We start from the raw sequence: 14082 nt of genomic DNA, 5'->3' as shown, positions 1-14082 counted from the left end.
TTTATAAACTCTAATAACTTCCAGTGTCATTACAAACTAGGTCCTCCCTCGAAATCAGGTCTCTATCAACTAAGCACATATGAATTATATTAATTTAAAGGTTTAAAAGTTTAGGTTACTATATATTGCATAATAAAACCAACTGAATGTTTCTTTCACTAGCCTATTAAGTGAATAACTGAACATCATTACATTCTTTTTATAACTGAATATTTGTACATTTAACACTTAAATTTAATACATAATTGCATAAAAGATGATTGTAAGCAAGTCCAAGTGCAAATGCATGTCTAAACTAAGCTATCAAGCTAATCGGGTATCTATATGCTATGCTACTACGTAATACAGACATTAATGGTAGTTAATAACGTAGTTCAAACAGCATTTATCATAACATGATTTTGTAAGAATTGTAATCAGGCACTAAAGAGAGTACCTATTAAAAGTCAATTGAACCATTGTGATCGCTTGGGGTCCTAACAGAGACACGATTTTGAGGAGGACCTGATTTATCACCACACCGGCAATGGCCGTACGCGAGAGTGACGTGATGTGAAGGCCAAGTATGGTAACCCATACTTAGAATTTGTCCTCTGCATTTAACCCACCCAAGTTAGGGTACACACATTAGGAGCAGTGAGTAGTGAAGATACACACACTGCAAACAGTGGACACACACACCCGGAGCAGTGGGCAGCAATTGGAGGTTAGGTCAAGGGCACTTCAGTCATGGTTAAAGAGGGTGAAAGACAGCGCTGTTCATTCACTCCCTCACTTACATTTTTCCTGCCAGTATTAAGAATTGAACTCGCAACCTTAGGGTTACAAGTCTAACTCTCTAACCATTAGGTTATGACTGCCGTCAAGACTCATATGGGGAGAGTTGAGTTCCGGCGAACGGGTGACCTCTGACCCATCATTGCTGGAAGCCAGTGAATATAGTTTGTAAAGTTTTAAATATGGATTTTTTTCTTACAAAAACCTATTGCTTTGCTTCAGAAGACCTTTATTAACCCACTGGAGTCGTATGGATTTTATGATGGATGGATGCACTTTTTTGGGCTTCAAAATCTCAAGCCCCATTCACTACCATTATAAAGCTCGGAAGTACCAGGATATTTTTTAATATATCTCCAACTGTGTTCATCTGAAAGGAGATTTTCATGTACACCTAGGATGGCTTGAGGGTGAGTAAATCATGGGATAATTTTCATTTTTGGGTGAACTATTCGTTTAATCTTGTTTTACTGAAAAACAAGACAAATACAATTGTTATTTTTGTCTCATTTTTTTATTTATTTATTAGTTTTTGTCAGTTTTTTATTTCTTTGGTTATCATGTATGACTCTTAGAATTTCAGTTTATGACAAACTTTGGAGCAAATTGGAAAAAAACATGTTGTTAATAAACCCTAAACTTATAGTTGTGTAGTTAGAGAACATTAAAACACCTTGGAACACCCAATCAAAATCCAGAAATCAATAATGTCATCATATCTTGTTAATCTGTCTTACCGTAACTCTTTGAAGGGCTCGGCCCTCACGTGCGGGGTCTCCACTGAGTTACTGAACACCGCACCCTCTGCTCCTGCAAACACAATCCGACATGTACAATCTCAGTCATGCTCTGAACGAAGCCGCGGTCCACATGCTAAAATCAATAGACATAATCTGTGAAGCTCCTGTATTGATCCATACAGTCTGGCTGTGTCCCTGTGGATGTGACCTAAAGTTGAGTCACCAAAACCTTTCCGCTAGGCTTTGCTGAAGCTACTGAAGCTGTTACGTCCCAGGTAACAGCTCAGACCTGATAGGCTTTGATAAGGACTGTGGAGGTGCTTCTTGGAATGCTAATGCTAATTTAGAGTCCTGTTGTAAACTACACCTAGAGCTCAATACAGGTGCAGTATCATACAGCAGGAAGTGTGATTTCCCTCTTGTAGACTCTAAAGGATGTTCTGACTGAAACCTTAAAAACGTTTTGACACCAAAAGGACCATGACTAACAGAATAGCATGGCTTGGGTTCTTTAAGAGTGTATGTACAGCTTGGATGTTTCCTGTGGATATGCTTTCAAATTACAGTGCATCCTAGGAGGCTGAAGTGTTCCTAAAAAGGGGGCTACAAGGCCTATCTCAGGGGGGAGTGCTACCATTTGGCTTAATGGTTGCCCCGGGAGGTGTAAGATCTGTTGCCACATGTAGGTTGTGAGAGCAACTGTGGATGGAATTGTACCAAACTCTCAGGAGGGGGGCAAAACAGGGTTCTCCACAGGTGTTTTATTCCATTAAGATTACGGTTTTATCTTAGTACAGCTCACCTCCTGTGACAGATTTAACAGAAATATGATTTGGCTAATTGAATGAATTCAAACATCAGCGGACTAACACCAGAGCACCTGTCCAGACACCAGTGCAATCGCAATGAAATCAATAGCTATTACACCAGCAACACTGCAAAAATAATTTTCTTAGGTATATAGCATTTTTGTGTTGTTTTCAAGCAGTGGCGGCGTTTCACAAAAACTTGGGGTATGGCATGATTCCTTTTGGCCATACAACGACATTCCCCAGTAGTCTAATCATATTATATCTAAACAAAATGTGGACAAAAATCCACCATACTAAAAGAATGGACTTAGTCCACATGCTTAACAACAATACAAAAACAATCCAAGTTCTGAAACAGCCCTACCTACACATTGTCTTTACAAGACTTGATGAGACACGTGAGAAACTGTAGGACAATGATTTCATGTAAAAAGAATGTTTCTTTGAATGTAATTTTTCATTTTTAGTATAGACATGCTAAAAGCAACAATAGGCAAATTCACCTCAGATCTTGAAAATAAACTAATGGAAACAACAATGTTCAAACTGTCAACTCAAGGTGAACAAACGTATTCCATGATATAAAACAATTGAGTCACTCAATGTATTTTTAATCATGTTAAAATGGTGTAAGATTTAGGAATTTGATAATGTACTTATCCATTTTGTTGCGAATGCAGTGCGTTTGTAGAGGGAGAGTCCGCCCACACACTCTTCTGATTGGCTGTGATTTTTGATTGATTTTATCTTGTCGTGTCCAGTCTGGTTTGGACAGATAAATTGCTTGCAGCTGGAAATCATGTCACGTCTGGTTAGGACACGGTGTTATGCTTTTTAAATTTGCTTTTCAAAGGTGCAACTTCTGCCAAAGGCCAACTCAAGCAACACCATTTATTTAATCAATTTACATTAGAGTAAAATTGTATGAAATAAAAGTCCAGAGAGCTGCCTTGCTGCAAATTAACTATATCTTTCAAAAGTTCAGGGTCGGTAAGATTCTCATGTTTACCAAGGCTGCATTTTATTTGAACAAAAATACAGTAAAAACAGAAACATTGTGAAATGTTATTTTAAATTGCAATTTAAAATAACTGTTTTCTATTTTAACTGATTTTAAATTAAATGTCAGCGTTACTACTCCAGTCTTCAGTGTCACACGATCCTTCAGAAATCATTCTATATGCTGATTTGCTGCTCAGAAATCAATCGATTATCAATGCTGAAAACAGTTGGGCTGCTTAATAATATTATTATTATTATTTTTTTTTTGTGTGTGTGTATGTTATACTGTTACTTTGGATCAATTTAGTGTGTTCTTTCTGAATAAATGCATTAATTTTTTTGAAAAAAGAGTTGGTAAGTGTTACTATTACTACTACTGAATATATGGACGAGCTCTTAGAGAAACAATGTTTCTTCGTCTAATACTGAAAAGTGTGGTAGAATGCAAAGTAAATGAGGTGTGTGAGGAACTATATCTTTTTAAAGGTAAATATATACATCAACATGCCATGTGCCTGTGATACAATCACTTTTGGATTAATAGAGGAAGCAGGACAGGCTACATATGAGATCAGATACACATCTCTCCTGTGGCACATTGGGTGGGCTTGTTCATGGAGAATAGCTGGAGGCGGCCATGGCAGATTCCCTCAAGGTCAGGAATCACTCCGAGGCACAGCAACAAAGCGGCCATGCCTGAAGGCCTTGGGACTTTGCAGAAAATGAAAAACAAGTTTATCATCTATGCTGTATGAAAATGATACTCTTCTTCAAATTGAAATGCCTACTCCTCTCTGACAATAACATAGATTATAATGGCAGCTTTAGAAGACTTCAAGATGACATGCAGATATATAGGCCTTATGAATGGCAAGTAGATTATAAAAAGCTCAGTGGTCACCTGTGGATTCATTTAGGGCCTCAAAAGAAGTTTTTGTCTGCAAAGAGGCATTCATGGCTGGATTTTCTAGAAGTCATGCACATAAATAAAGAAAATACTACAAATATTTAATGCCCCTTGGACATATTTTTAAGGCTTTTTTTTTTTTTTTTTTTTTTTTTTTAGATAACTAATATAACTCCAAGTTAGAAAATGAAAAGCTCAAAGCATGGGTGGATACAAGAAGATTACCAAGGCAGAAATTGATGTCAGCTGAAGGAGAACAGAGAGGCCAGCTGGAAGAAGGCTTTATCTGGAGAGACCAAAATCAAGCTTTTGGCCATCAGGCTAAATGGCATGTTTGGCAAGACAGTCACTTCTTATCAGAAACTCAACATCCCTGCCGTGAAGCATGATTATGGCAGCATCATGCTATGGAGATGCTTCTCTGTAACTGTAAAAGATTTGTTTTCTGACAAGATTTAATCTAAGTCTTCTAAAGAGACATGATTGCTTTATATGATGAACAGAAGGGTTTTGTTTTTTTATGTGGTCGATTTGATATTGATTCTCAAAAGCCACAAATCGTTTGATTTTCCATATTTATTTCCGCAAACATTAAACCTAACATCTGATTGACGTAAATCGTATCACTAGTCTTCTCCACTATATGTCATCCTCTTATTGAAGCATTCAAGTGAAGTAGATGCAAAAGAGAAATGGTGCGCACAGTGTGAGAAGTTTTGTGAGTGCAAATATAAAGATATCCAGCTTGCAAATAATAAAATTAATTTTCTTTCCCCTCTTCTTGCGCTTAAACAGACAAATTCACACAGATGCATCTCAAAATGCTTGCCTTGGTGAGTATCCTAGGGGAAACAGTCAGTTATGAATTAAGTGAAAGAAAACATGTGTATCAGTATATTGGATCCTTGCATTAGTCTTAAAGTGACAGCATCCTAATATTCCTGCTGCTGTGTTTTTAATGTTAATCAAACTACAAAAAGACAAAGAAATCACTCACTGCTCTTGTAACTTTAATAAGGATTAACCTTTATTAAATTTGTACATTGAAGCCTGTATGCAGTGTTGTCTTACATTTAATTACTTTATTCAATTTCTGCACCTGAAAACTACTGTTAGACCTACCCGAAAAAACCTGAAAAGCACTTATTATTTAATTTGTATCTTTGTTCTATTGCATTTATGCATTTTTACTGATTATTTGTTCTTTTTTATTAATGACTGTTTACTTTAATAATCGAAATTGGAATCGAGAATTGTTAAATTTCACAGGTAAAAATTTGGTGTCATAACCTTATTTATTACAAAACAAGGAAAGATGGGTCAAAAACAACAAAAACAATGACTATTTTATGTATTACTTTTTTTGTGGTGGGGCCAGTGAAAATTGAATAATTGAATTCACTGAATCAAAATTCGAGAATCGAATTGAAAATTGAGAATCGAATCGAACTGAGATCTTGTGAATCGGAATCTAATCAAATCGGGACAACTGTATCGATACTCAGCCCTAATACGCAGATATAATTAGGCATTTATTAATTAACACATTAGGCAGAGCAAATGAACAAATAATCTGTGGCAGTCTTGTAGAGGCGATGCTTTCCACAACACAAACTTCACTGGTTTGTGGTGAAATTGCTGCTGTTCAAAGATGCTGAACACTTTTACAGAGAACACTTTTACAGAGCTCAAGGTCGCTTTGCAGCAAAGGTCATTCTGAGTCATTACATTATAAAATGCATTACGAACACAAAAAGAGCACACAAAATCATACATGTCTTAGAGGATGCAAAACATACTGTTAATTGTATCACAGGTTTACAGTTAAATGACCATGCAGATTCACCCTTCAAAGGTGAAGTGTGTAATTTCTGTGCCAGTAGCATCGCCGGAATAGCAAAAATAAACACAGAACACATTAATCCCTCACTAAGCCATGGCTAAATTTAGGCTCTTTATTTTATTTCCTGTTATTTTTTTCTGCCATTGTGTAAATAATCAAGTTATAATTAACAAACAAAGCTGCTTATACATGCATCTGAAAGCCAGTCCAAAGGCTGAATTATACAAGAGATTAATGATGGAATATGACATGTGCTGCTTCGGTTGTGACTGGGGGGGATAACGCACATGGCAGACAATTACCAAGTCAATCTCTATCAACAATCTGAAAATCGCTTAGCTTGAGCTGCCCATGAGGAATTGTCAACTTTTTACAGTTCTCTTCGTTCCTTAATCCAAAATATTGTGGATTTTTTTTCACAGTAATATGCACCAGAGGACATCTAAAGAGAAAATGGTTTTGAATCAGACATATCAGACATTGAACTTTTAGGTTATATTTGAGTGTTCCTTGTTTTCCATACATTTCTAGAATGGTCTTTGAGAATTTGGTAACACTTCAGGTTAACATTACTTAATGCATTAGGAATCATAAAACAAAAAAGAACATAATTCAATAATCTAGATGTTAAATTCTAAGTAACTAATATATATATAATATTTATCATAATTTTTCTTTAAATATTTTACATAACTTGAAGTATGAAATAAACAGCTTAAAAGTTAGTTATTATGGAATGTTAAAGGTGCCCTAGAACTTTTTTAAAAAAAGATAATATAAGTCTAAGGTGTCCCCTGAATGTGTCTGTGAAGTATCAGCTCAAAATACCCCATAGATTTTTTTGTATTATTTATTTTATTTTGGGGCATCATTATAAATGAGCCGATTCAGGGCTACTGGCCCTTTAATTCTCCTGCTCCACGCCCACGGAGCTCGCGCTTGCCTTGAACAGTGCATAAACAAGGTTTACACAGCTAATATAACCCTCAAATGGATCTTTACAAAGTATTCGTCATGCATGCGGCATGCATGCGTCGGATTATGTGAGTATTGTATACTGTTATATTGTTTACCTTTGATTCTGAATGAATTTGAGGCTGTGCTCCGTGGCTAATGGCTAATGCTACACTGTTGGAGAGATTTATAAAGAATGAAGTTGTGTTTATGCATTATACAGACTGCAAGTGTTTAAAAATGAAAATAGCGACAGCTCTTGTCTCCGTGAATACAGTAAGAAACGATGGTAACTTTCACCACATTTAACAGTACATTAGCAACATGCTAACGAAACATTTAGAAAGACAATTTACAAATATCACTAAAAATATCATGATATCATGGATCATGTCAGCTATTATTGCTCCATCTGCCATTTTTCAATATTGTTCTTGCTTGCTTACCTAGTCTCTTGATTCACCTGTGCAGATCCAGACATTACTGCCTGCCCTTGTCTAATGCCTTTCATAATGTTGGGAACATGGGCTGGCATATGCAAATATTGGGGCGTACACCCCGACTGTTACGTAACAGACGTGTTATGTTGAGATTCGCCTGTTCTTCGGAGGTCTTTTAAACAAATGAGATTTATATAAGAAGGAGGAAACAATGGAGTTTGAGACTCACTGTATGTCATTTCCATGTACTGAACTCTTGTTATTTGACTATGCCAAGATAAATTCAATTTTTCATTCGAGGGCACCTTTAATGTTAGAATTCATTTTTGAAATGTTGCTGTAAAACTTTAAAAGGATCAGTATGTATTTTCCTCCAATTGTATATACACTGACCAAAGTTCCAATGGAATTTTCCATGGCTACTTTACACTCAGTTATTGGGATTGACAACTGCATTTACTTACAGGTGTGAGTCTTGAAATATCCCGTTCACATAGCAATTTATAGTAGCGTCTCAAATTCTGTTTGTATAAATGTGCAACTGGACTGAAGCCCATTTTCTCTTACCAGTAACCATAGCAACAGTGACCAAAATATAAAAAATGGCAACATCCATAAAAATGATTGTTATCACTTTTGATATGAAAAGTCCAATCGAGCCACAGCAGTTTTTAAATGGGACCTATAATGCAAAATTCACATTTATAAGGTGTTTGAACACAGATGTGTGTCCAGAGTGTGTGTAAACAACCAGCCAATAATGGTAAAAATGCACCCACTTTTTTATAATCCCCATAAATCATTAACAGTACCCGCCCATGACTGATGACAATCTGCTCTATTAGATACCGCCCTGAGTGAGCCGCAGCAGTCTGCCATTTCAGTTTCCTCGCATTACAAAACATTACAAATGTTGTTATTGGATGTACCAATGAACATAAGAGTCTCCATAGACTCTTGGCATCTGAGCCACTGAGGACACTGTGGTTGAATTTCATTTATGATTTTGACTGACTGCTTCACAAACAAGGGTCAGTTCAACCCTGGATTTGCACAAAAGATTAAAGGTGCCCTCGAATGAAATATTTAATTTATCTTGGCATAGTCAAATAACAAGTACATGGAAATGACATATACTGAGTTTCAAACACCATTGTTTCCTCCTTCTTATATAAATCTTATTTGTTTAAAAGACCTCAGAAGAACAGGGGAATCTCAACATAACACCGACTGTTACGTAACAGTCGGGATCATTAATATGTACGCCCCCAATATTTGCATATCCCAGCTCATGTTCAAGGCATTACACAAGCTAGTATTAACGTCTGGATCTGTGCACAGCTGAATCATCAGACTAGGTAAGCAAGCAAGGACAATAGTGAAAAATGGCAGATGGAGCGATAATAACTGACATGATCCATGATATCATGATATTTTTGATATTTGTAAATTGTCTTTCTAAATGTTTCGTTACATAAACAATATAACAGTATACAATACTCACATAATCCGACACATGCATGCCGCATGCATGACGAACACTTTGTAAAGATCCATTTGAGGGTTATATCAGCTGTGTAAACTGTGTTTATGCACTGTTCAAGGCAAGCGCGAGCTCCGTGGGCGTGGAGCACAATAATTAAAGGGCAAGTAGCCCTGAATCGGCTCATTTATAATGACGCCCCAAAATAGGCAGGGGACACCTTAGACTAATATTACATCTTTTTAAAAAAAAGTTCTAGGGTACCTTTAACATGACAGTATATGCTTGTCAATAAGTTGAATGAATCAACTTAACTCCACAACAACAACATCAATTTATCCAATAACCATTCAGAAACATCCAGTTGCATTTTAAAAAGTTGTAACTTCTTCCTTAATCTCTCCATCAGTATCCAACCCCCGTTTGAACAATGTAAATCTGAACACCACTACTGACAATTTCTGACATTTTGGCTGCATGAGATTCTTTAGTTTTGTTTTTGAAGTACAAGCTGTTAAAGCTCCACCCTCTTCCGGAAAGGAAGCCAGGAGCAGCAATTCATTTGCATTTAAAGGGACACACACAAAAATGGCATGTTTTTGCTCACACCCAAATAGGGGCAAATTTGACAAGCTATAATAAATGATCTGTGGGGTATTTTGAGCTGAAAATTTACAGACACATTCTAGGGACATCAGAGACTTATATTACTTCTTGTGAAAAGGGGCATAATAGCTCCCCATTAAATCTGGGTGGAGAGTGGAGCATTTTAGTCGTGCGTAAAACACAAAACTGATGGGAGCAGCTTCGGCAGAGAACAGTGACTGGATCTAGGACCTTCAGATGACACACAGTTCCACTGCTGTAAGTTACCAAAAGTAAACCACACATGAAAACCCACAACACACAGTAGACACGCATTAGTGGAGTGAAGAATGGCTCTCTCACACTGTCTTGAGAATTCACAGGTGTGAGTTTGGTTAGAGAATGCGGTTGTCACTCCCGTAAATAGGCTAACTGAACTGTGTGAACGTAACCATATTATAAGGACTCAAATAAGGACTGACAAACAAATTCTGTTGCTGTGTGAATGTGGTATTCTGGTTTCTAAACAGTCTTCTGTAACGCAAGATGGGATCTTTGGCTTGTGTCATTGTTTGAGTCAGTCTATATATATTATAATACACATTTCCAACAAGCAGCACAATTTGATGTATCATTCATGTCTATGAATTGAACTAACTAGTAGTATGAACAACAGTAATAATGAAGATTGCTTTAGCAACCTAAGAAAGAAGAAAAACAATACCTACAATGGGAGCTGGTCAATACTGCAAATGAAGGGTTTTAAAAGCAAATACTTGACTAAAATATTTCAGCACTTTCCAATGAAATAAATATACATGGAAGCACCATGGCATAAATATTCTTTACACAAGCCTAATGAAATCTGTGTACATAATATACTAGTAAATTTAATGGATAAGGAACAAATATAAATAATCCCAGGAGTAGTTTTACATTGACTGTTCATTAGCATCCTGTTTTCTCTGCTCCATTAGCGTTACATTATTCTCAGACTGTCTAAAGCCAAATTAGCTGCAAACTCCAACAACATCAGCTCGATAAACCACCTGTGGAGGTATTGATATATCATTTTTTCAATCCCCCACCTCATTAAAGCCAGTGCTTTCAATGACTTGCACAAACCCTAGATAATCACGAGCTAATTCTTCCAAACAAACCTGCAGCTGCTGCTCCCTGCTGACACCCTGCAAAATAAACTTCATAAACAGATTGAGGGTGTAATCGATAAAGCCATTAGAGTTTCGCTTTAACTTCCATATACCGTCCACATCGCAGATGGTTTTATCATTTTGTTTCTATTTCACTGGCCGTGACCCTCCTCTTCCCTCAGTGTCACATTTGATCAATCCTGGAGTTATGGGCCAGTGCTCAAGTGTTCTGGGCACTCATAAAGATTCACTTAATGGATTTGTCCATTGGCACAGGAACCACAATAGAATCTGACCCATGCGCCGGAAGGTGCTCCCTCTGAAAAGATGCTTTGTTTACTTATGAACCTGTCAGTTGTGGCACCACGTAAAAAGCTATGGAGTGTGTCCGATCAAACACAATCTCTCCACTGAGCGACTGCTGGCTGACAAGTTGGCACACTTTCAAAATACATTGTCAAATCACTGTTTTAGTAAGACTTTTTCCAGTAGCAATATCCAAACATGCCTGAAACAAAATGACTTTAAAGACAACACTATAAAAAGTGCATGGCATGTTTTCAATCACACCCAAATACGGGCAAATTTGACAAGCTATAATAAATGATCTGTGGGGGAACACCAAAGATTCCATCTTGTGAAAAGGGGCATAATAAGTCCCCTTTAAATACATTATAGCTACATTTTACTATTATATAGATATATTTAAATGATTAAGTAGTGATTCATTTATTGGACAATGTCAGGGTTATGATGTTTCATTGTGTTTAATTCAGTGCCTGTCTTTTGACCAGTTTCCCATTGTGTCTGATTAGTTGTCCAGTCACATAGTGTCTCGTTAATTACCTCATTAGTTCCTGTCTATTTATATCCTGAGTTTCAGTCTGTTCCTTTGTCCGTTCTCATCCATGATTTACGTGGTTGTGTTCTCCTGTGTTGGTTTGATTGTTAAATGCTACTCCTGTCGATTCACCACAGCCGCTCGACACACAAGACCAGAAATCAGACCAGATCAGAAACCATTATAATGTAAGATGCATTAAATACATGTAATATATTGAACATATATTAATATCATTGGTTAAATACAATATTACAAATACAAATTATCCTATTAATTCCAAGAATTTTATGAACCTAAAAGGATTCCCAAACATTTGCCATCTCAAAAGTTGCTAATAATTTAAATGTTTATATTGTAGATGCTGTCAATATGTTAATAATGCATGCTTCAGTGCCTATGCAAATGTACTATGTACAACCCCTTAAAGGATTAGTTCACCCAAGAATGAAATTTCTGTCATTAATTACTCACCCTCATGTCATTCCAAACCCACAAGACCTCCATCTTCGGAACACAAATTAAGATATTTCTGATGACATCTGAGAGTTTTTTTTATTTTTATTTATTTTTTTATCTCCCATAGAAAGGTAATTACCACATTCAAGGGTCCAGAGAAGTAGTAACGACATTGTTAAAATAGTCAACGTGACTACAATGGTTCAACCTTAATGTTATGAAGTGATGAGAATACTTTTTGTGCGCAAAAACAAAACAAAAATAATGACTTTATTCAACAACTTTTCCTGTTCCCTGCCAGTCTCCTACGCAGTTGACAGAGCTTTCATGTTTACGTCCGAACACAGAATCAGTATTGGCCGATGCTGTTCACGTGAGCATGTGCGTGTGATGCTAACGAAGAGCTGGCCAATACAGAATCGGCCTTGTTACGTACAACATGGAAGCTTTGCACTGAGTTCACTGCGTCAATTGCGTATGCTGCACTCTAACAGTGTTGCTCTGAACAGATGTACACTACTTATGAGGTTCTTTTTTATTGTTTTCCTTTTGCCACTCTTTATTAGCCTGACTACGTCAGACTTCCTACTTCCGCTCAATTTCATTTCGCTTCTGTACTCAGTCTGATACAGCGTCAGAGCTTTCTGTTTGCCACCGGTCTGGAAACAGCCGGGCCAATCAACGAACAGAGGGCGGGCTGAGAGCCGTGACGTAGATGCTAAGTTTTACATTGTAGGTTAGAGAAATCGAAAACCAAAACGACCGCGGAAATGGGAAACGAGACACGGGATGCAATTCGCTCTGTTATGGAGAACATTCAACTCCTTTTTCAAACTGACACGCCGGTGTCTCCTTTCTTTTCCAGTCCTTTAATATTTCCATGTCATGATGTAATCTTGAAATTACGTTGCAGCATTTCCGACAAACTCGTGAGGAACAAAGAGCTGTGTTTAAAAGATCTAATCCTAAGTTTGAGAGTTGGCTACAAACATTTTCTTGTTTCACTCTGTCAAAAATAAGTTTAGAGGCCGTGATTGTACCGTGTATGCGTAGATTAACTTCGCATAATCTGCAAAAGTCGTTTACAGCCATGTTCACTCGCATCATCATGTGTTTACAACAGGTTTACAGTGGAAGTTCAATCATAGATTTGAGTTCGATGCATGATGTCTGTGCTTCGATGCGGTTGTACAGGCGCATAACATACGTCATAACTAAACGTATCTGATTGGCTTACGGGTAACCAATGATTTTAAACTTCAGACAAGCGCCCCCTAGCGAGAGAGAAAACACTTCTCTATTATGCCATCCCAGACTCTGTCTACGAAGCAAAGTGAAGTAGCAGAGTCTGGTATTACCAGGCTAACTCTTTATTGGCATAGTGGAGGAATGACAGGAAACAATGTGGAACAGGATTAAAGGTCACTGTACAGAAAAAAAAAAGAAAAATACAAAAAAATCATTGCCAATAGTGTAAGAAAAATATTGAATATTTGACAAATAATTGAATTCAAGTCAAGTAAAAACTCAACGACTCTCAAAATGCTAGGGGGAAATGCTGGTATTGTCACATTTTTAAAATATCACTACCGAAGTTGTTAGTTTCGACAACCCTAGTTATTATATAGTAGGTAAATAAACTTAATATAAAGTAGGACACATTGATAAGGCTTTCTAATCACATACAGCTGTATGTTAGGGTTGGATTAGCCTCAGCCTTAGACGTCACGCCCACGGACCGCTGGCTGAATGTCAGATGCATATGGCACACAAAATTGGAAACACTTCAGGAGTTTCAAAGTCATCATCTGATTGGTTGAACTCTACAGGATGTCCGTGAGACGTGTGTGTCAGGTTCTTTAATGATCTGTCTGGAAACAAAGCCGTTGTGATGCCAAACCCCCTCATGGAAAAATAAAGCTGTTGTGTTTACAAATGTTACAATGAATGCTTATCTGGTTCAACTAAACACTGTATTTTCAAATGTATGTGACGTTATGTGAAGTTCGCGGCATAGATTCTTTAAAATTTGTCTGAGAGTTTTACACGCCGGTCTATTATTGTAGGGACATCAATGTTACATTGTTA

The 14082-nt window shown here is 37.1% G+C and overlaps 1 protein-coding gene across 3 annotated transcripts in view; it reads right to left on the bottom strand.

Annotated features, from left to right (window-relative positions):
* sgcd (sarcoglycan, delta (dystrophin-associated glycoprotein)) overlaps positions 1–14082 on the bottom strand; it is a 271970-nt gene that overhangs the window by 27063 nt on the left and 230825 nt on the right. For all 3 annotated transcript variants that reach the window (XM_067376295.1, XM_067376296.1, XM_067376294.1), the window contains exon 6: positions 1515–1587. In XM_067376295.1, coding sequence (XP_067232396.1) covers positions 1515–1587 — 73 coding nt within the window. The remainder of the gene's footprint in view (positions 1–1514; positions 1588–14082) is intronic.

Source organism: Chanodichthys erythropterus, chromosome 22, assembly GCF_024489055.1.
Source record: "Chanodichthys erythropterus isolate Z2021 chromosome 22, ASM2448905v1, whole genome shotgun sequence".
Taxonomy (NCBI): Eukaryota; Metazoa; Chordata; class Actinopteri; order Cypriniformes; family Xenocyprididae; genus Chanodichthys; species Chanodichthys erythropterus.
The sequence above is the reverse complement of the archived record's forward strand: the minus strand, read 5'-3'. Positions and strand labels throughout refer to the sequence as shown.